Here is a 24,778-nt window from a genome sequence, read left to right on the forward strand (position 1 = left end):
CCCCTTTAACATCGACGCAAAATGGCTATCACGGTTATCAATTTGACCTAGTGAAGTGGGTGGCAGTGGGCATGCGCGTGGGTGTCCACGAGATCTTGTCCTAAATGTCAAATCACTCACTCAGTAGGTCCAGATATCTCCTATATAATCAGGGAGGTGGAAAGAGATCTCTTTGGAAAGATATCTCTTTCCACCTCTCTGATATAATCCATCTCGACTTGCTGTATAAGAGCGAAAACGGAACACAAACTGCAGTACTCCATTGGCGGAAGACGTTTTATTCCAAGACCAATTATATAACTTTTATTATCGGTTTTATTAAGCGGTTACTTTTATTATCACGGAGGTTCGTTAAAGAGATAGTATATAGTGGTTGAGGTGAGGATTCGGCCTTTAACTTTATGCAAGATACTTAGAAACCACTTTATGAAATGCTAAAGAGCATACAATTCTAAGAGGAATTCAAAGTTCTTTTGATGAAAATTGGTTTTGAAATGGCTGAGATATGAATTGAAGAACAAAGTAAAACAAAGCGATCCTAATAAAAGGTGGGTCCCACCTTTTATTAGGATTGCTTTGATTTGGATACCTTGGACATTTCAAAACCAATTTTCTTCAAATAAACTTTGAATTCCTCTGAGAATTAATTATGCTCTTTCACATTCATAAGAGGTTACACACTATATATATATATGTATATATATAATCATCATAAAAAAAAAACTCCGGAAACCTGTAGCCCCATCTCAGCCAAAACTGTACCATCCAATTCGAAGGTTCGTTATGGTATACGGACCTTTCTTTCGGATTAACGAACCTTATTCGATTCTCAGAATTACGAACCTTTGGAATAACGAACCTTTGGAATAGCAAAACTTCGGAATAACTCTAGAAATATCAAAATTTCGGACGAACATCTAGGTGGACATATGGGATTTGTGTGTTGAGGAATTTTTGGATTAACGAACCTCCGGAACAGTAAAGGAACATCATCCAATGTATGCAGTAATAATTACCAACGTTCATAATCTTCTTGACCAAACACAAGAAAAAGCTTTACAGAGTACGATAATCTTTGGATGAGGAGCCACCTGTATCTGAGTTCAGTTTTCCGTTTCACTTATACACGTTTCATGATCTCTTGTGATTTTATTGAAGTGTCAATACTCATTTCGAGTAAACGAATTTGTTGAAATCAAAGATAATAATGACATTCAATTATGATCATTAATAATTCTGAATAAGTTCAGGCTCTTTACATTACACTTTGAGCGGATATAATATGGACAACTATAAACCAGCGCTGTTTGTAGATTGTCGTCCTCTCAATTTAGCAGGGGAAAAGTTGACTCGAATCTACAGGCCTTTGAATAACGGATACTTCGACACAATATATGGCCACAGCAAAAAGGGTAGAAAGACGACAATTATCATGCCTCGGTGTCATCGTCTCCGCTGTCTGGTCCGCTCTTTGTATTAACGTCGATATTGTCGATAGGAACATTATCGATATGTCTAGGGTCATCATCCGTCTCTTTGCCATCCTTACCACCATATTCGACGTCCTCGTCGTTCTAATTACACGACTATTGATCTCCAGTGTCACACGGACGGCTCGTGATATTATATTTCGTTGGCCGACACTCAGCGGTATAAAATGAGCGGTTGATCATATCGATACGCGGTATCGATTAAACACTAAAAGGAACGCCGAGACGAGTTTACAGATGTGGGGGAGTGCCGTTCTAAAACCTGCACACATTTATCTAATTGGCCTTACCGGTATTTTTTCGGAAATCATCGATTTCCCAAACTTACCGAAGACATAGACTCAAGGACACCTAAAAAGCAAATAAAACGAAGAACATGGAACCCTTGTCTGTCCAGGGACGTCCCTGGTCTATCAAAGGCTTTCACAGAAAACAAATAGGTATTCTATTCTTTGCTGTCTTGGGGGTTCTTTCTCCAGTATTTGATTCGTTATGCAATACAGGTGTTTGCCCGGCGCATTGTTGTCATTATTTCTAACCAAATACACGCTTTGTTTGTAGAAAACGCTCGTTTAGGGTCGGCTTTGGGCATAAGTATAGCCACGATTTCTAGTCCATTACCTCGTGTGAATAGTGTGTCTAGACATTATTGTCGATGGCATTGGATTGACGAGGACTAGAATTGATGCTCATTACAGTTGTTACAATGCCCGTAATTGGACACGTGCTCTAGGAAGCCCGGCCATGTCGCCGTAACCATTCCTAGCGCTGTCAACCAAGGTCTGACCAAGGAGGTACTAGCTAGGCTCGCCTAGCACCTCCTTGGTCTGACCATGGACCCTAGGTAGGGTCCATGGTCTGACCATGCACGGAGCTCGTAGCTCGTAGCTCACCACTGAGGTCGGATGAGGAACAGCGAACGCCCTCAAAAATCCCTATCACACAACACAACGACTACTTACTTTCAACTTTCAACTTTGCGGACCTACTGTTTCGCATTTCAGCACTGTAACATTTTCCTATTTGACAAGTATTAACAAGTCAAAACTATGTGAGGGGAAAGAGTGCAGTGAGAATATGAATAGCAGACACTGATAATTGCACGTGGGACTATGAACACGCTACGCGAGGGGAGTCTCTCGATAGACGAAATAGTATAGGTGGAGATGAGGATTGAGCTTTTACCCTTTTGTGAGATACCAAGAAACCACTTTTGAAATAGTACAGAACATACCATTCTAAGAGAGATTCAAAGTTTATATGATGAAAATCGGTTTCGGAATGGCTGAGGCATTAACCCCCCCCCCCCCCCTCCAAAAAAAAAAGTATCACAAAGTGATCGAAATGAAAGGTGGGTCCCATCTTTTATTAGGATTGCTTTCTTTTTGATATCTCAGCTATTTCAAAACCAATTTTCATCAAAAAACGTTGAATTCGTCTTGAAATCACATGCTCTTTCATATTATTTCATAAGCGGTTTCTCGTCATTCCACCAAAAAAAAAAGTTCGAAACCTGAAGTTCGGTCCCTTTAAGATTGCACAGGTAAATTATTATTCAACCGGCAGAAATATTCACGGGTATACGCACGATATTTCATGCTCGCTTTTATTGATATTCTCGTTATGTGCAAGCGAAAACGAAGTGAACTGAAAATGGAGGACATAGTAAAACTATAAGAAAAAAAAAAACTTCTCGACATCAATTCTGGCAACTATATAAATGAATTTTCTTTGTGGGCTCCATGGTTTAACAAAGACTGTACCTGTAAAGTGGTGAAGAATATAAATAATCATTCACACATATATATAATTCATGCACAAAATACGTAATTTTCTTTGTGTTTATTTATATTGTAGATAATATATTGTTCATTGTATGTTATATGTAAGATTACGTTTTTTAGCCTACATCATCTAATCTTATTTTTCATTACACTCGCATCATATACCTAAAATTTTTTCACTTCACAATAGCGTGTCTTTTTTGTTCTTTTCTTTTCATCTTGACTTTCTCTTCCAAAATACCATATCTGATTATCACGGTATAGTAAGCCATTATGTTTTTCATTCTGCGTCATTACTGAAATGATTGACTACTTGCTTGCTTGATTGTTCTTGATTACTAAAGTGATTTGCGTGATTGTTCTGGCTCGAATATGTTGTCGTAGATCAACGTTGTAAGATAAACCGAAGAGGTATATATCACCCTTGGACATGATGGATAAACTTAGCTAAAATCATGAAGCCACGGCGTGATCTTGTTTGGGGCAAATAGCGCCAGATGTTTGAGGGATGATCCAACCCCGCTGTCATGGTGGCATTCGATACCTATCCCATTCAAACTAAGACAAATGTTGTCTGTTGCCATGGCAATGGATAACAAGTGTGGCTGCTTTCCCATAACCTCGCTCCGCTTCCTCACTTTTATTTTTCCGATGACCTGTGCCATTTTGCGAGATGGTGATTGAAAGGAAGCAAGGATCTTTTAGTAACTTTTGTGACGGGGAATTGAGGGGGCACCTAATTTCCCTCCTTAAAGCTGGTGCTCGAGTAATAGCAACGAAACTGCTCGGGGTTATTCCCACTTGATATTATTTTAGAACTTAGCTGTACAATCATGTCTCCCTTTGGATTCTTCCACATGGACTACAAATCCCAAGCGTATGATACATTATTCGGGGGCATTAGGTATTGGATGGTCGTTTTGCTACCACAGTTTTTAAGCCATCTTCATTTTGTTTTCCATCCATGCAATCTCACGTGATGTTGATTGAAGCGTACTTAGTTCCGTCAAAATAAACTACGTCATTCGAAAAGCACTCACCACATTTTCCTCCGGTCTTTCCTTCCTTCATCCCTCTCCCTCTTTTTCTTCCTCTATCTTCCCCTTCTTCTCTATCTCCTTCTCTCTATCTTTCTGTCTGTACCTGTGTCTTTCTTGTGTTTTGCAAAGTGGTGGTGGGGGGGGGGGGGAATGGGACGTGACAGTGGCTGTATGAGGAGAAATGGAAGTTTCACCCAGTAACCTCTCTACGGCTCTACCACCATTTTGGCCTTTCTGTCTGGGAAGTGTGAGGGGGGGGGGGGGGGGCAAACCAGATTGTTGCGACAGACTTTGATTTTGAGTGATCCCAAAGCTTTGCTTTCGCCCACGGCCAAAGCTCGCCCACACTGTATACGAAGACACAACCAAAATATTTGAATCTTCGATCTCATTCGACATTGATAATGGACGAACGCATCATAATATAGGGGAACGTAACATCTTTATATATATATTTATTGTGTTATCTATTCACAGTGAACGGGAACTACTAACACTAAGCATTAAGTCACAAATCTTTATATAAATCATTTCATTTATACTCGGACCAGACTCAATAAAACCGGTTTAAAACATTAAATGGATAGGGGATAGTATAGTTTTGGTTGAAATGAGAATTCAAGTTTTACCTTTGTGTGAAATAATTACTAGAAACCACTTATATGAATACTAATGAGCATAACGGAATTTAAAGTTTATTTGACGAAAATCGGCTTGAAACTGCTGAGATATCCAAAAACAAAGTAAAACAAAGTGGTCCTTATGAAAATGGGACCCACCTTTTATTAGGACCTCTTTGTTTTTGATATCTCAGTCATTTTAAAGCTGATTTTCATCTAATAAACTTTCAATTCCTCACAGAATTGTGTGCTCTTACATATTTTTATACAAGTGGTTTCGAATCATCTTGCAAAAATTCAAAACTTGAATCCCCATCTCAACCAAAACTATACCATCCCTTTAACCGAAACGCATCGTCCTTGTTGACAGGTAGGCCTAAACTGGTAACCCCATCTCATCCAATTCATATCCAGGTGTCGCAGTTTTCTCTCTAAAGGAATTTTGATTGAAATCATGATGTATGGGATAGTCATCGGGTGTCCCCTGGATCTGAACTCAAGAGGTTTGTTCGTGACGCCAGTGGTGAACGACTCAGGGATAATGGGGGGGGGGGGGGGAGGAGGAAAAACCATAGCGAATTTATGACAATTCATCCTTATGATGCAATTCTACATCATGCTCATGTTGACTCATAAATAGAGGAAAATTTACCAAAGAGACTGGCAGAAGGCCCATCAAAATGAGACACGAATTAAGAGAGAACTTTACAATTTCATATGCATTGTTGATTTGCGGTATTGGCCGCAACCGTGTTTACATGCAAAAAAACTGAGTTGAAGATGTCATCAACTCAAAACCTTCCAACCAGTTTGTGTGGCCCTCAAAAATATCTCCCAAGTCATGTTTTGCGAGTTTCGCAATTAAGCAATACACCTCTGTAAGTCCTTTTGATTGGTTATTTGGATAGTGTGTGTGTGTGTGTGCGTGTGTGTGTGTGTGTGTGTGTGTGTGTGTGCGTGTGTGTGTGTGTGTGTGTGTGTGTGTGTGTGCGTGTGTGTGAGTAAAATGAACTTTTTTTTTTCAAGAAACAAGTGGTAAAGTTGCCTTGAGCAAACTATCGTGTCTCTAGTTGTGGGCACTTTGCGAGAAAATATAATTATGTGTTAAAAAAAACCACTGATTTCGTTTATGGTCAAAGGAGTTGTAATGTAAGCTTGACACATTTCAGTACAATGTTTGTGTTTGTACAACGTTTTGCTTTGTTCTTGTGAACGTGAATTTTGTGGCACCGAACGAAATTCGAATACTAGTAAAGAACTAAACAAAAACAAAAAAAAAGTAGATGAATGGGAGGACTGGTATGCCACTACACCTGACATGTCTCTGAATTTGCATCAACTTATTATGTAAATACCCGTAAAATGTTAGTATGCCGTATCATGGGCTTTTTAATTTACAGTTCTCTTTTGATGAAACCTCTGCAATATAGTGCTTATTTGACATTTCTCTTTTTTTTTTCAAGCCTAAGTGAACATGGCGTGAAATTTCAATTCTATTCAATACACCAAGGATAAGGAAAGAGGGCGACATTGACGGATCAGGTTCCTGGAAGAACGAGTCTCAATCCATTGCCACTGAGAGGGAATGACGACGGATACCTTCTCGCAGTCTTTTTTTAAAAATACTTTTCGACATATCATTATAAGGTGGATAACCCTTTCAACAAAAGACTGGGAGTCCACGTATATACGCTGATAGGGGTGTCGCGTAACCAGTTCTTCTCACACATACCCTTTACAAGATACCGTAAGACGGCGAATACGATTGTATATTATGGTATGTTTCCTTATGTGAAAAAAAAAAATCTCATGGAGTCACCTACGAACTTATTTCATTTTCCATAATTGGACATTATTTCTAACCTTGAGGGATTTCAGTGAATTTTTAATGAGTCGATTTATTTATCGAGACGGATATATGGATAATACATTTCAAGGCTGTATTCTATTGCATTTACCTTCAAAATAGTCATGAAAGTTCAGTCATTGTGAAAATGTGAGATGTAGTTCAGATCCCTGTTCGCCAAAAAGAGACTGCAAAGGGCATTCAAGTGTGAGAGAGGACATTTCACGGCATACCGTCATTCATCACTGTTAAGCATGTCTGTGACTTGAATCAACTTTTCGCCTGTGTTGTTACAATGATATTCCAGATGATTATTAGCAGCTAATCACTTTACTGCATGGGGAACTCCATCGCACCTTCGAGTCGACGTAAGTACTCTAGAGTAAAGTCCAAGAAACAAAATAGATTTGAGTTTTATCAAAATCGAACATAAAAAATAAAAGGAAAGCTCCGAAGCTAGTATGACAACCAGCCGCGAACGGCCACTCAAGAACAATTATTACCTGCCAATCTCACATGTCACGTGTCACTTCACTGCTCAGCTCGACTCCCGTATTGTTTTCAATATATTGAAATGTTACGAAAATTGATCGAGGTCAATAATTCCGCAACTGCAGAGCACTTTGTAAGACAATCGTAATTACTATAAATGATATCACCCGGGAGAAGGGAAGGTTGGTAATAAAAGATTTGTGTGCAACCCAGTGGGGGTGTGGTGAGACAAAAAAAAAAAAAAGGTCATCACATGCAGTATCCATTTTTTTTTTGTCTCCGTAATCCTGACCAAGAATTTACCTTGAACACGTAAAATATGAAAGTCAATAACCTTTGTATCTTAAATCTGATAGTGATTCATATCCGTAAGTAATTGTTAATGATCAACATCCTGTTCGTTTATAGGTCTTGGTTAGAGTTCGTTATTCCAAAGGTTCGTTACCACGTTTTACATTTCGGACTATTAAACGACCCTTCTTTTATTTCGTATCAATGAACCTTCGGAATAACGTCAAAATGTTGTGATTAACGAACCTCCAGGTGTAGGGACCTGGCATACAGCTGCATGAGAGAATGCGGAGTAATGATTAAATACGACTTTGCCAACGAGCGAGGTCATGGTCGCTCAGGACAGGCCGGGAAGTCACCTCCCTGCTCCGGGCCGGGCGAGGGTCTTCTCTTCAGCAATGAAGTCGTACCTGGACGCTTTCCAGGGACTGGACGTGACCACAACTCCAAAGGACATTACAATATATTTTTCCAGCATGAGTCATCAACAAGTTGAAGAAGTTGTAACAGTACTGCGTCATTTCGCCTGAGCCGAAAAGATGTGTGAAACAAGTTGGACTGTTTTTGGGTGATACTCCACAGGATTCCGCGGAAATATAGCACCTGCATTAAATTGACTCATATTTTAGGTAAACATATGAAGATAATAATAATAATAATAATAAGGTCTTATCTACCCAGGGTAGCCTCTTCAGTGTTGCCACTGCTCTACCAGAGGACCGTGCTATTATTATTACCCTAGCGTTGCCAGGTACCCATTTATACACCTGGGTCGAGAGGGACACAGTGGGTAAAAACATCTTGTCCAAGGACGTAAGCACTGGGCGGGATTCGAACTCGAGCCTCCGATCGGGAGTCGGGAGTCTTATCCACTATGCCACAGCGCCCCCACGCTGCCACGCTGCCTTGCTGGATTGCGTGCCTTTGGTGGGATGCACTCATCCATTCTCTGCACTGCAACTTTGACACGTGACCTTTACGAAAACAGGTGTTTTTGGCGTTAATGCGTCTGTAGATGGTATCTGTCAGGTCTACCAGATAAGGGACAACGAAAAAACAAAAATCATGTACTTCCCAGAGTTCCTGATTAACCCAACCAGCCCCATTATTAAGGCTTTCACTGGCATTGATGAAACTTATTCAATTAAATATATTATCAGCATTTTCTTGCCAAAAAAAGACCCATCTATTTCCATCTTCAGCCAAGAGCATCGACCCACCACAGATACTGGCCAGAGCTGTTACAATATTCATGTAAAACACATCACGGTATACTTTAAATCACTAGCGGACGTGTTCTGCCACGACTCGACTAGTTTTACTCCTGCCAGGTGACGTACTTTCTCTGGGAAACTTTCGAAATGATCTAAATCGACAAGATAATGCCGGTTTCTATTTTTTATTTGTGGTCAGGTGAAATCCTGTAGTCTCGGTGAACTTGAGAACTCAAGGATATGCGTGCAATTTCAAAGATAAAATGTTGGGTTTCGTGCAAACTACACTTGTTCATGAGTGATCTTACCATGAATATACACATACATGTACGCGTATAGCAGGACAAGCAGAAGGAAATGCTGTTTTTACATAGATGTTGTTGTTGCACGACTGTAAGTCAAAGGCATTATTTACCATTTGCAGATGAAACAAAAAAACCAGGATTAGTGCTTCAAAATAGTTCTAAAATATAAGTTAGGGGATAGAAACAACCAATGAAAAAATTTGAATCAGTATAATTAATGTTAAGTATTGTTAAATGTACAAAATGTGAACAAGCTACAATAAAAATGTTTCTAGACTAAACCGTCTAGTTAAGATTTAGTGAGAAAAATAGTGATATCTCCTCAAATTTTAGGCTATATTGCGAAATTTTTACATGATAGGATGTTTTGTGATACAACTGACCTACACATATGCATCAAAATGTGGTATCTTGGAACATTGTTGAAATCACTGCTCCCAATGGTTAACTCTACCTTTAACCGAGTGGAAAGGGTGGCACGACATTTGCTCCTGCCATATTGCTCCGGTCTTATTTTCTCCGGGGACTTTCTTAGGGTTGTGATATGACTTTAGGTTTAGTTTGATGTGAGGATTACGATAGGGTAAGGGTAAGGGTAATGTCTGTGGGTAAAAGTGACAAAATGAAGAGAAGAAATAGACAGTTAAAGAGACCTTGATAACTAATGTTACCCCTTTCTTCCCAACCTCCCTCATCCAAACAGTTCTTTAGGGCTATAAAATACCACATGTTGTTGTCGTAAACTCCCCATCTGTATGAAGATATGAGGAGCGAAAGAGAGAGAGATGGGTGGGGTGAAAGAGGGAGAGAGAGAGGTGAATAACTTGCTTGAATAGATTGAAATCAAATATACTGTAAAAGCTGTAGCTCCATGGTAATTGTGTGAAATAAGTATCGGTGGGAAAGGAAGGAAGGAAGTTGGGCATTCCACGTGCCATCGAGGGTTGCTAACAGGTGCGCTGGGTCCTCTCACATTTCGCAGACCTGGGAAAACGAATTAACTCGCGTTGCTACAACACGCACAGCAGTCGTTAGGACGACAACGGCATCCGGGGGCATGCTGGGGGTGCGGTCTAAACGTCCGACTCTCATTGGTCAGTGAAACTGGAGGCGGTATCGACCGAGGGGGCGTGTTGGAGGCACGGCCTTTTTGTAATCCGTTCAAAGGAAGGAACGACATTGTCCCGTCAAGGTCCCGTCATGCGGCTTTTGGCAAGGAGAACACTTGCATGTAAATGAGGCAGTGGTCCTATATGCATTGTTGTTCGAGGAAACAAATAAAAATCAATAACAAAAAACATAAAAAAGGACCAAGCCAACAAACTCAACAACAACAACAACAAAGCCTGCTAAAAGCTCACCTGTGACCTCATTTTAGTACGGAGGGTCATCTGTGTCTTTTCTACCTTCACTTTATAAAGTGACAAACAACACAGTATAAGGATATCTACCTGCCCGCCTGTTCAGCCAAAGGCCTCATATGGATAAGAATCTCACTTTACCACGTCTTAAATTAAATGATACCTCCATGAATCTAAATAGTGTCAGTCACATGGATTTGTTTTTCCTTTCTCTGTTGTATGATAATTACAATGTTAATTATAATTATCTCGCTAAATTTAGCTGCCAAATGATGCTGACCCGTCATGCAAGGCGAGCGCACATCGTCGAATTCTCGAGTTCAGCCTCAAAACCGAGTCCCATGCAACGGTGTGAGGTAGACGAGTGGCTTGAACACTTTATCGGCATAGAGGAAACCTCGGCCTATCAAACATCGTATCCGAATTCTATATTATTTTCGTTGCATGTAGCCTTAAACAAACAAACAAACAAACAAACAAACAGGTGAAATAGGCCTTCGTGAATCGCAGGACTTCTGCGTTTCGTGCTGAGAACTAACCAATACTCCGGTACATGTATTTCATGATGGGTCAGCCCATCACGTGGTTGCAGAGTTCTCAGCCAATACCAAAAGGAAGTCCCTAGTGTGACACAGAGTGCAGAAAGTGCAAGATAGACAGGTGAATATACACGTCTCAAAGCATTACCAAAATGATGCCTTGTATAGGTATATACTTAACTTTATGTAAAAATTATACACCGATTACGATGTACTCGTTTTAAAAGACACCACACCACACTAAATGCAAAAATGGATGTGATTGTGTTCACGAACAGACTCCATCACAGTTGAGAATGTCTTGGTGGGCATTAAGGATTCCAGTGTTCTAGGAGGCAAAACATTAATGTTGTCGAGACATGGACAGATCAAAAAAAGTCATAGAAATATAACCAATTCTTTATAGGGATGGTATAGTTTTGGTAGAGAGGGGGTTTAGACTTTAAAGGGATGGTACAGTATTGGTGGAGATGAAAATTGGGCTTTTAACTTTTTGCGAGATACCAAGAAAACATGTATGATAATTTGTATAGTACAGAGCATACCATTTTAACAGGAATTCAAAGTTTATTTGATGAAAATCGGGTTTCGAATGACTGAAACATCCAAAAACAAAGTAAAACAAAGCGAACGTAATAAAGTGTGGGTCCCACACTTTATTAGAATGGCTCTTTTTTGGATATCTCAGCCATTTCAAAACCAATTTTCATCAAATAAACGTTGAATTCCTCATAGAATTACATGCTCTTTCATATTTCATAAGAGGTTTCTCATTGGCTCACAAAAAATGTTACAAAAAATACGATCCCTTTAACGTTTTGCGAGATAGTTAGAAGCCACTTATGAAATATTAAAGAGCATACAACTCTAAGAGGAATTCAAAGTGTATGTGATGAAAATCGGTAAAATGGCTGAGATATCCAAAACAAAGTAAAACAAAGTGGTCCTAGTAAAAGGTGGGTTTTACCTTTTATTCGAATCTGTTTTTGGATATCTCGGCCATTTCGAAACCAATTTTTGTCAAATAAACTATGGATTCCTTTTAGAATTTTACATGCTCTTTCATATTCCATAATGCATTGTAAGAGGTTTCTCACTATCTCACAAAAAAGTTGGAAACCCGAAGCCCCATCTTAACCACAAACTATAGAATCCCTTTAAAGACACATTTTACTATTGGGAGCAGTGATCTGAAAATATTCGAGATATCACATTTGATGTATATGTGTAGATCTATTGTATCACAAGACATCCTACAGTTAAAAAAAATGGAAAAAAGCCAAAAATATGTGGAGATATCACTATTTTTCTCAATAAACCATAACTGTAGACGGTTTTCAATAGTCTAGAAACATTTTTATTATAATCATTTTTCACATTTTGTATGTTTAACAATACTTAACATTAATCATACTGATTAAAGGTGGGGTTTTTTTTTTTTAATTGGTCGTTTCTATCCTAATTCTATTAGGAGTTCCTATTCTAAAGCTTTTTTTTTGTTTTGTTTCATCTGCAAAGGGTAGATTATGCCTGTAAGTCTTTGGTCAAAGTCAGAATTCTATACACTTCTTGGCACACAGTATGAGGTCTTACTGAACATCGCCAACGTTGCGTTGTTTCGGAATACATGTATAAATATAGACTGGCAAAATCCATCTTTAGCAGATGGTTAGATTGTACTGTTATTTTTTTCATATATCACGTGACATCCGAAGTGCGAGGGGCAATAAGTTCGTTGACCGCTGATTCAAGTTTCACCTCGCATGGAGTATTTGTGTACTTCTTGTTATTACTGTGGAAGTTATTGTTGTCCTTAAAATATTCTCTTCGTAGCACTCAAGTTTCTCATGTTGTTGACCTCACCGCACTTGCTCCTAATCCTGAACCTTTATTCCTGGTGAAAACGTAAGCAGATACCGCGAACCGAAATAAATCTAAAAGCACAGGGTTCACGGTTTTGACATTCAGGTTTTCTCCCAGCGTTTAGCGACCTTCACCTTCGCGTCGCGACTTTGTTGGAAACCAGCTTTCTTTTATCATTGTACATATTGAAAAGGGGAAAACCCTACAGTGTTTTCCCCTTTTCTCTGCGGAGTAACATGTGATTTTAGCATCGTGAAGTCGTCGGGAAGTCGTACATCATCGCTCTGAATGTGGTAAGGAAAATGCAGGTGTCGGCATTGGTCGGGGAATTATTCCAATCCGGTCGTTCGAAGTAAATCGGGTCGTGTGTCGGTATACCGATTCCAGCATCAGGTGCATTTTATTGTTGTAACAGTCATTTAATAACTGAGGTGAAATGCTACTTCAGAATCAAGTTGACTTTGATATAAAGAGTAAAATAAAACAACAACAAACAAAATTGTCGAAGTTTCATTGATGTAGGATATTATATGATAGTTGTGAAGCTAGAGTTTTTCATATTATTTTGTTAAACACAATTTTGCAATAAGTATACGACCGATCCACGATGTCATCGCCTCACCATATTTTTTTTTTTCTATTTGTAGATAATAAAGCACTCATCAATATCATGTTTTTGGTAGCTAACTAAACAAATATATCCTCCGATTTGTCAGTATTTAGGTTATTGCATCTATATACAGCGATGTATTAAATTCGTAAGATATAATTCATTCCTTTTCGACATACACTGTACTTAGAAAACCAAAGAGAATTTTGTCTATCCTATTTCATAGAAAAAAAAACAAGTGAAACGTAAGTGGAAAGTAAGTGAAACATTTCCATGTTAATAAACTTTCTACCATTCAGATTGTTTTGCTTTGTTCACAGTCGTGGGGTAGCGGGGGGGGGGGGGTAGGCAAATAGGGTGCACGCCACGAGTTTGTCACCCACGAGTCATACAATCCACGAGTAATACAGCCCACGAGTCAGCCGTCCCTAAGCTCGACACTGTAGGCAAATGAGGCCCGCGAGTCAGACACGAGGCTAACAAGGCCCGCGAGTCCGACACTTTATAGACAAAAAACGCCCACGAGACCGACACCACATACTTTCAGCCTCTCTCCCCAAAAGTAATATATGGCATCTCTGTAACGGTCATTTTGGTAATCATCCATCATTATTATGGTGTTGGTTTGTTTCATTGTTCGAAACACGGATGAAACCTTTATGAATGAAACAACAACAACAACAACAACACAGTAGCGAGTGAAACATGTTACTCAATGCAAATCAAATAATTTGAGCCTTTCTTTTGGTCTCGCTTTTGCAAGTAGCGAAAAAACAACATGACGGTGGTCTGTGGTCCTGCACGATGAGTCATATCTGTTGCATCACAGAATTTGCATGTAAATGTGCAACAGTAAAAACTAATCGATGAGTTGGGAAAACTGTCCTTCACAGTTCGGGCTTGAAGTACAATGTACTTCCACACTCTCCTCCCCCTCTCCTTTTTTTTTTTTCCTTCTCTTTTCTTCTCCTTGAGTTGTGGAGACTGTATGTTTAACGGTGACATAAGGATTGCATTGCTGTGCGCCAAGAACAAATCGATTTCGCAGGAGGCGAATGTTACGAGAACGGTTTAACACAAACACGCTTCCACATACGGATAGAAAAATAAGAGATTATGTCTGCGATGGGATAAAAAGGGTCGGAATATCCATCATTATACAACCCGTTTTCTTTGTGTTCCTCTATTTCTTTCTACGGCTTGAAAGTCCGTCTGTATATACGCTTATGGTGCATATATCATACAGTATGCGGGATAATGTGCCACTCTCCAGTTTATTTTCTTATTCAGTTCTAACGCATATCTTTCTGTCAAAGCTTGATCCCAACGACTACGAAGCTTAGCCGGGACTTACCCGACATAGCACCCATCAATTGACTTCAAGTACGTTCACAGGAGCAGGACCGTTTCTGTAATAAATAACAATTCAAGGGTGTTTCTTTTCCTTACAGACTAAATGTAGTAACGAACCATTTCGTTCATCTGCTCCCTCCAATGCCCTTTCTTAGGTAGGAACTCCTAAGAAGTTTGATTGTCATATTAAGGTTACAATATTATCAACAGTACACCGCAAAGTCATTCTGTACACTGAAGAAGAACAATTGACCAAATCATTCGTGTTATGCAGCTACATCTTTATTTGTAACCACGAAAATATCTTCTTTTTGCTTTCAATCATTACGACTGATCGCCTAGATCGCCTAGATCTCCTAGATTTCTCCGCTAGCTACACTTCCATGACCCAGACTGGTACTGTTATTTATATAGTGACTATTATACAGAAATAAATAACGGCGTTATCTCTCAAGACAGAAATTAATGTGCAATTAGCATTCCACTTGCAACAAATAATGAAAGCCGTTACTATCTAAAATAAATATACAATCGTATATACACACACATCTCAAGAGATAACGCTCATTTCTTTAAACATGTTAATTGTGTTCCAAACATCATTGCACTTTGAACGGAAAGAGCGTGTCACAAACACACAAGACTAATCAGGGCTACACAAAGTACGTACTTTGTGTCAGTGTCTCAGAACAAAAATACTGTGATGTTAGCTATTTTCTCCTCAGACTTGTACATATTTACAAATCACCATTTGAGAATCAGATGAGAAGCAGATAAGAACCAAATTTATAAAGTTTACGCCCTACTGTTCCCAAGGCGAGAATAAGTAGTGAATACAATTTATTATTACTACAGGTATACAGCTGTACATCACATGGTCAACCTGTGATTTCGCATGAAACCCTTTATAGACAAGACATGAAAAGATACCTCCTGCTTGTACACAGGTTTTGCTGACATAAATAATATTGTACATTCCAAGCTGTATCGATCCTTCCAGATTGCAATAAATAAAACGATACACAAGTGCACAAAAGATACTCTCAAAAAAAAGTAAAAAACAGTACGACAATCAGACAAATCGTATGTAGCCGGGGTCACACTGGAAAGCTTCGTCAGCAAAGTTTGAAGTTTTGCCAATGTGACCGTGGCTCGTGTGAAGTTAATAACGAAACCATCGACAAGCTCGTGCTCAGCTCTCATGCTGGTAATAGGGGGGCTCGAGTACAACTGATGCTATTAAATGAACGACTGATGTACCAAATACTGATTAAAATCTACGTTCTACAGTATGTCTGTTCATTCAACAGACCACTTTTTCAAACATTCAATGCTATATAAAATCAAGATTCAAATATCATATTCACGTAGAAAAAAATGGGGAAAAAATTGTGAACCTTGGAACTTATTTGCAAAAAAAATCAGTTTTTGGTGAGGAATATGACAGATATCAGTTATCAGGTTGCCTACACAAAGCCAGGTGGTTGCACTGTTTGTGCGTTACCATATCAACATTGATGGAATTTATCTATCGTTACCATTAGGACATTGGTACGTGATTGAATCAAGTCTTGATTAAGAACATGCCAATAATCACCCAAAATATCAGAATTCATTTTCACAGATTTTTCTCACAGCAAAACACAGACCTAGAGGCTTTAACACTCTGTGCATTCCAGGAATGTCAAAATATCAACAAGGACTGAAAACCTGACTCATGTTGAAATATAGATAAAAGCAATTATTTTGCATGGATTACAGTGAATACTCATGAAACTCACAGCATCCCATCATTTCACAATCGGGAAGTGCAATAAAAGGTAATTTTACTGATTTTTATCTATGCATCAAAAGAAAACAAATAAAATAAGAATGTGATCATGAAACACTGATGGTAAACAAATGTTCTGTCAGGCAGATTTGCATGGACTAGGTGAGGTTGTGCGTGTGTGTGTGCGCGCGCGCGTTTGTGTGTGTGCCATATGAAGGTATGTGCATGTGTGTGTTTATAATGTATGTCTTTGTGTGCAGGTATGTGTGTGTTATATTAACATATACTTTCAAACATTAAATGCAATAGTCCATTTCATGTCTATGTAATAGTAATGTCATACATACATTTTCTTTTCTTTTCTTTTTTTCTCATGGAATGTATTAGACAACTTTATACACTACAGCAGAGAACAACAATGCCCTACAGGTGCAATAATAAAAACACAACAGAAAAAAAAAAGGACAACATTATGTTAAGGTGATCTAGACTGTATGTCTGACAGCATGTGAACTTTATGGGTCACACATTGGTGAGCGTAAACTAAAAAACATTAAGCATATTAAAGCAAGGTGACACTTTATAACAAGTGTTATTCACAGAATTCAAGTAAAAATTCTAACGTCCATGCCTTCAGTGTATTAGAAGGAGGGAAACTGTACTTCACCACAGACCCAATGCCTGATAAATCTTTCAGCTTACGTATAAAGTTAACCTGACCATACCTGATCAAACTTTGAATGTACCCAAAACCACATCCTGGGGTCTTAGAAATTAAGTACTGTGGAAACAATTAATACTCCTGTAAAGGATGACATTTCTATTTCCCTTTTCACGCTTCATTTTCAAAGTGATACATCTTCAATCTTGTTTTCATGAATATTAATTAAAAATGCATATAAATTGAAGAAAAATCAATAGCAAACCACTACATGAAGAGCAGAAAATTCATATTGAAAACTCTTGAGCTAGCTCATACCCCATTCTCACTAGTTCAATTGAAAAAGATCCCCCCCCCCCCAAAAAAAAAAGACAATAGCACTGCCTATGTTTGTATGTCAATGAGAAGCTATTGAAGGGATACTAATTAGCAGAGCTTGGTCTACAGAATTAATTATCCCTTTGGCCCGAATTCATGAAGGTGGTACAAATGAAACCATGGTTTAAACCATGGACAAAAACCATGGACCGCCAAGTGTCGCATGGAATATTTCGTTACGAAATCAGTCATTTCGTCGACAAAATGACAACATTTTGTAACTAAATGAACATTTCGTCCACGAAATGATAATTTCGTTAACGAAACAGTCATTTTGTCGATGAAATGACCAATTTCGTAACAAAATATTCCGTGCAGCACTTGGCGCTCCATGGTGTTTGTCCATGGTTTAAACCATGGTTTCATTTGTACCACCTTTGTGAATTCGGGCCTTTGTGTGCTTTAAGTGCCAAATAGCACAGAAAGCCCTATACCATTTAGACACTGTCCAAAGTCCCTGGTAAAGAAAGGCTTAATGAGGGTCACATGACCCGCGCTCAATGCAATTTGACAAGTGTTTTCGGAAGCATGCAGTAGAACGCTAGACAACAGAAATGGGGCGTTGCCAATCTGCTTTTCCTACACCGAACTGGATGAAGCAACTGGCATGTTGGTCATAGTGAACAGCATGGTGTGGCTGTCAGCACCGCCCTCACAGTTCCCAACTGAACAGGTGGTACTTAATTAACATATCACAGACGCTGGCCCTCAGCGCTGGCAAGGACTGCTATGGGAGAAAGGGGGCAAGGAAAGAACATTAAATGCAAAACAAAAACTGTAACTACTAGTACTCTCCAAGATCTTATCTCACAGCACTTTAAAGACGAGTCATATGCGAACAGTGCATGAATGTCACACTTACAATGACATTACAGCAATTAAGATTCAACTGACATATTGTAACATGATACTATATCTCTGCATATTTCTGTTGGGATTATCTCTAAGATTTGCCAGTACAAGGTGTCTTACATAATATAGACTTGTAATCTTAGTGCTGGTTCATAAAATATATACGTAACTCCAAGTCATTCATGCTTCAGAATGGAGTAGGAAGTACTGTACTACATACATGCCAGCATCACAATATCAAAGAGCTTGTAATAAATTTGTGATGATAAATAACGGCAATAACTTATGCAATAAAGGAGGCAGGGATCTCATGCCATTTGAGAAGTAGAAAGGTGTTAATATCACCATCTAAACAGTTAATGCCCTTTTTGCCCTCAAATAAAGCGTGTGTCAAAAAACAATGAGATGGAACCAATGTACAGAAACACATTGATCATGAGAAAGAACACAGGTGCTGACCATGAAATGGTTAAATGGATGAAGAATGATAAACCATCAAGTTGAAAACTTGATTTTTCAAACCAGTGAAACTGAAAGGGAAATTGCCTGCCACCATCACAAACGCAGGTTGTTGTTTTTTTTTTCCCCTCAAGAATTACAAGGTACAGAACTATGTGAATCAGTCTAGAGAATCTGTACATTATGAGAAATGATTCCGTATCAGACATAATACATGAAATGTTGTATCAGTCCATTCATGTATTTGAATATGCATTCCCATCTAGATTTAAGTTTCATTTGTTCTAATAAATATCTAGTACATTATTTTGTATATTGCACAACCATAATTACAGACATATTTCAACATTGATGTGTAACTATTTCAATCCTTACATGAATATTTCTCAAGACTGCAAATACCTTTACGCCAACAGATTCTTCCAACTCGAGCCAGAGCACATTGAATTGCATTTATGGCCATTTTGTCAGTGAACAAAACTGGATTTTCATATTCCTTCTGAATGATGATTACACATACGAAAATCATAAATCTCACTGGGTTTGGGGATTTTGTGGGCCAGGGATTGCACGTATGAGGCAAAACTGCAACAAACTTTTCACACAATCAAATCAAGCCTGCATGTTCAGCTGTATGAGCGAGACTTTGGCACTGTAGAAAGAGAATAACCCTTAATGAAGGGGTAAAAAACTGAAGTAAGTAACTCTCTTGTAAGAATGATGGTGAACTGATTGAATACCAAATGAGAAAAATATTTACTTTAGTACTCTGTATCATTTTCATTCATACAGACAATATTTTTGGCAATGAACTTTTTCTGCTCAAACGGAACAGTTACAGACAAACTGATGCCTTCATACATGTATATTCACAATCAATTCAAGAGGATAAATCAAATACACATTATAGATTGTTGTGCAGCCAACAACAAAAACAAAAACAAAAGCAAAAACAAAACAAAACAAAAAGGAAGAGGAACTGTTCTTTAAAACAGACAATAACCCCACCCCCCCCCCCCCCAAAAAAAAAATGCATTCTCAAGATATACACATGTGAAAGATACACATGACTTTTAAAAGTAACACTGCTGAAAACAGTAATCTATGACGACTCATACATGTAGGCTACAAAATACTAAATGTTTGTATTATGTTGTGAAAGGCATTTGATAATTCCCATTACATTAAATATGTGAGGATCTTTCATTTAATATGACATTGCACTGACGTATATGAGCATTCCCATAAGTTAAATATGAAATGAAATTGAAAGCACAGTCATGAATAAACTTAATCCTGTGCATTAAAAATTTCACAGGAGATAGAATATGGACTCAAATATATTTTTCATCTCTCTATATCTTTGCCATATAATTGGTGACTACCTACTAGTACACTGAAAGCCACATCACATATGCAGCAAGCATCTACAATAATTTGAACACATTGCATTGTGAATACATTAAGATACATTTGGAATACATCACCCTTTCCACTTTAAAAGCATTCAAGGCTCAACAATATGTAGTACTTTTAATTTTTTTTTGTTTACAATAACTTTTTTCTTCCCCCTACGTAAAGACTCAGAAAGTTAACTCCATATTCGTAGCATTTTGCATGTTTGTCTGTGCTTACATACTTTTGCTTTAAAATGCATCAGAGAGAGAGAGGGAGGGAGAGATCACTGCATTAACACAATCCCTTTAGAGTAAGATGAACACTTGTCAGTAATTGCTGACAAAGGTTGTTTTTTTTTCTAGCATTTTCTGTAGATATTGGGTGCATTTTTTCCCCTTCAGAAGAGTTTTTATATGCTACACAATCAGCCAAGGCCATGCTATCATGAAATAAAAGAAATCATTTCTGCAGTGATGAGCTTATAGTTCTATGTGTGCCTGTACACATGAATACCTTTTGAGTCGAACATTAAAACATCCCCACCACATGAAACAGACTGCACATATCTTGATATTTGAATACACCACGTAAACATGTGAACTCAGCAAACATCAGTGGCAGATCCAGGGGGAAGGGCACCGGGCGTCCCCTTTATTTTTTGTTAAAACAGAAGAAATAAAAAGAAAAAATGGGGGAGGGGTGCATGCATCCCCCTTTAATTTTGTAAAGGCGCCCCCTCTTTACAGAATTCCTGGATCTGCCCCTGATCATTGTAACCAAATTTGATAGTGCTGAATCCCTTTTGGGTCCACAGTTCTGTCACCTTTAATTGCACCACGCAGAAAAGGGGGTATTTTCTACTTGGAAGGCTTGCAGCTGCATTGTCGTTTGGCATTGCTAGAGAACGGTGTGCATTCTCATACACAGCCACCAATCACAGACATTGTCTAGCTAACTTTACAACATGTGACTTCTTCTGAAAGTGATTTTAAAGTGGAATGTGGTGACATTACTGTCTGCCTATGCAAAAAAAAAAAAAAAAAAAAAAAATTATAGATTACTGGAATGCATTCTTGAATAATACCCTTGGTATTAAAATGACATCTTCATACAATTGTATATTGCTATAACCTTTTAATTACAGAATACACAGAAAACAACCTTCAGTACGTGGGTATACGTCCTCATTACTTCATGGAGAAATACAAGAGGCAGGTAAGTAAATTAAATGGCCCACTTTCATAGTACATTCACATTTCATACTTATTTCATCAACCAAGTTATCGTTATAACATAAACCAGAATGCTTCCTGGAGGCTTGCCTGACATAGCACTGACAACTGTGTGCACCCGACAACCCTGCAGAAACGAGATCCTCACCTGCATAGAGTTCCAAAATGTGATGTCACAACCATTCATCGCCATGGAAATTGGTTCCAAACAACCTCCCTGGCCCAATTGTATCTTTAAACACTGTTGTTGTTAACCATGCTCACACCTGGTTCCAACCAAAGAGTATAGTATACAAATAATGAATGTTTATGAGTGCAATGGACAGAATATTTCATGAGGTGAAAGATGAAATGATCCATTCAACGAGGCGCAGCCTCGTTGAATGGATCAAACATTCATCTTTCACCGAATGAAATATTCTGTCCATTGCACGAATGAAAAACATTTATTGTTTGTTTTATATAACGCCTAAAATAGATCCTTGTCATTTGATGTTTTATTAATTTAGAAACAAAGAGAGAATCTAAGATCGCGAGAGTGCTCGCTGAGCGCTTTACGCTAGCGCACTGTCGCATACACACACTGCAAACGCAAGCTTCTAGCGCGCTGTAGCATACTACACACACTGCAAACGCAAGCGTTTTACACGCGTGTGTGCCGGGCTCTCAGCAAGCGTGCAATGGACCAAATCGTATGGATCCAAAATTGCACCGTAAATGGAGCCACAACTGCACGTATGATGATGTCATAGTGAAATGGGCCGAATGATCAATGTCAAACAACCAATCAAATGACAAGGATCTCTCCAGGCGTTATATACAATTGTAAAAGCTGCTCTTTGGTTCCAACCCAAGCTATAACAAAAGACTGTGACATCATGACTTTGGTACTCTATTAGGCAGGTGAGAAACAGATGTTGTATAGTTTGCTATGATGAAGCATGCATAAATTTAAATACATTATGGACTTTCCTATTGTGGCTGTAGATGCCAGTTCCACACACAGTATGCATTCCACTTGATTGCACAAGGTACACACTAATTAACCCTGAAGAAGTACACTATCTTTGGCAATACAGCCACTGAATTCTTGGCATATTCACCTGTACATCACGCACCACCATGACTCTTCAAAACAAGAGGAAACAAATTGGGAGAGGGTCAATGCACCATTACTACTCCTGAGCAGCAGATGGCAGTAACTCTACAGTTAGCAACCTTCTGGTTCCAACTGACATGATACTTCAGGGTTGCAGAGAAAATTCTCCCAAGATGTGCCACATGTGCATCTTTGTTTGTGCATTGTTGTAGGGCAAATGCAATCTATGCCTCTCATACTAGCAGTACTGGACAATACTGTTGTTGTTGTTGTTTTTCTTTTACTGATTTGGATGGCAGTTACTTAACTCCAATTGTCAGACTTTCCAAAATATATATTTAAAAAAATCTGTGACTCTGTGCCTTGATCCATTATGCATGGAAGGAATGGTACATATCCCAGTACTTGATATTTTTGCCTGTTAGATTTGTAAACAAATGTACTCTGCCATATTACAGTATGGCTGTAGTAAAAATTACAGGATCTTTGGCAAAATTGAAACTAAAATTAGTGAAAAAGAATGCTTAGGAACATGACACCAGCGGTAAAATGTGTATCCTTGAAAAGCACTGAAATTGTGGTTTCTCATTGTAAAATGAACAGCCAAGTTTAAAGCCATCTTGCTCTGACTTGGGGCAGGCGAGGTGATTGGCCCATTAATGCACAGGTGGAAACACATTCCTGAATTCTATCAGCTTTTTCTCCAGGGGCCTTTCACAATCACCCCATTTTCTACACAATGGTACATTGATTTTTCTGTCTGTTTGTTTTTAAAGACAAAAAGTGTGAAGCATTCAAACAATTAAAAAGAAGTAAACAATGACAAGATTGGCAACTTGCCAAAAGCCCAAGGTGAAGAACCTACAAGATTCACCTGTTTTTCTGAGCATTCCTCTATGTTTACAAAGCTGTTGGCTTTAAATCAGATGGACAGGAAATTCATTGGATAATTCTTATGTCACTGTTTGTTTTGCATTAGCTGTTTTTTTGTGTGTTTTTTTTTTTAAGCTAAAGAATAGTCATGGCAAAATGATTAACTCTTTATCACCACTGGCCTTCGATTTTGTTGGCAAGCAGCCAAGGCAATTTGCACTGTAACTTTCCCCTTGTTCATAAAAAGAGCACTGCACTAAGAAAACAGTTAAAGTACTTCGCAGGGGAAGTATTTAATCATCTTGTCAAACTTGATATACTATGATAGTCGCTAGTTCAGAGAAAGCTGACAGGGACACGCTTGGCAAGAGATGATCAAAACAGAATGGCATAAACAAAAAGTAGGATGGAGAGGGAGGGGGAGGAGGGAAATTTCCTAAATTTTCAGCTCTCAGTGAACTGGCATGCAATTTTTGTGACATACCTTGCCGAGGTAATCAATGCATACTGACTCTGCATAATTTCAAACAAAGAGTCCTGATTGGTCAAAGTGCTTTGAGGGCCTCACTCCACCCACTTTGCATGTCTCTCTTAATCAAGATCGTTGCATTATGGCAACATGCTACATTTTTCTTTTCTTTTCTTTTTTCCTGAGTCAGCTATATTATGCCCTGTCTTGGAATTCACATCAGGTGGAATGAAGATATAAATCAAAACAACACAGGGCAGGAAATCACAGAACATGGTGCCCTCCAGTGTTTGATTACAGAATCATGCACAGCTTGAGGACAACCGCCTCCCTGGACAAATTCAGTTATAAAAGTATTCCAGGCATAAAAACAAATTACCAGGGCATGTTGTCTTTGATATGCACATGGATAGGTTCCATCATGATAGCATAGTGCAAGAGCAAGTTCAGCTGCTTACAGCACTCTCTAACAATGATAAACACTAAATGTGTACCCATCCCATTCCGCTGAGTAGGTTTTGCATGTGCAAACACATTTTGGCAAAGGAGGGTGAATAAACTTTTCAAACTCCACTGTTCAATGCACCATGAATATTCTCCTTGACAAAATTTGTTTATCCCTTATGCCCCCCCCCCCCCCGAAAAAAATGATTTTTTTTTTTTTTTTTTTTTCAATACCTAAGCTCTGGATATTATTTTTATTTATTTTTTTTGGTTGTTGTTCTCTGCTCACGTGGCACTGACAGCTGTATTTGAAATGGGTGATATAACCAAAAGT

General features: G+C 38.6%; 1 protein-coding gene across 1 annotated transcript in view; it reads right to left on the bottom strand.

Annotated features, from left to right (window-relative positions):
* Positions 1 to 18,052: 18,052 nt before the first annotated feature.
* The window catches only part of LOC140232287 (small G protein signaling modulator 3 homolog), a 68,525-nt gene continuing 61,799 nt past the window's right edge, over positions 18,053 to 24,778 (bottom strand). The window contains exon 22 of the mRNA XM_072312416.1: positions 18,053 to 18,342. Within this exon, the coding sequence (XP_072168517.1) occupies positions 18,271 to 18,342 (72 nt within the window). The 3' untranslated portion in view covers positions 18,053 to 18,270. The remainder of the gene's footprint in view (positions 18,343 to 24,778) is intronic.

This window comes from Diadema setosum, chromosome 8 (genome assembly GCF_964275005.1).
Source record: "Diadema setosum chromosome 8, eeDiaSeto1, whole genome shotgun sequence".
In the NCBI taxonomy this organism is placed as follows: Eukaryota; Metazoa; Echinodermata; class Echinoidea; order Diadematoida; family Diadematidae; genus Diadema; species Diadema setosum.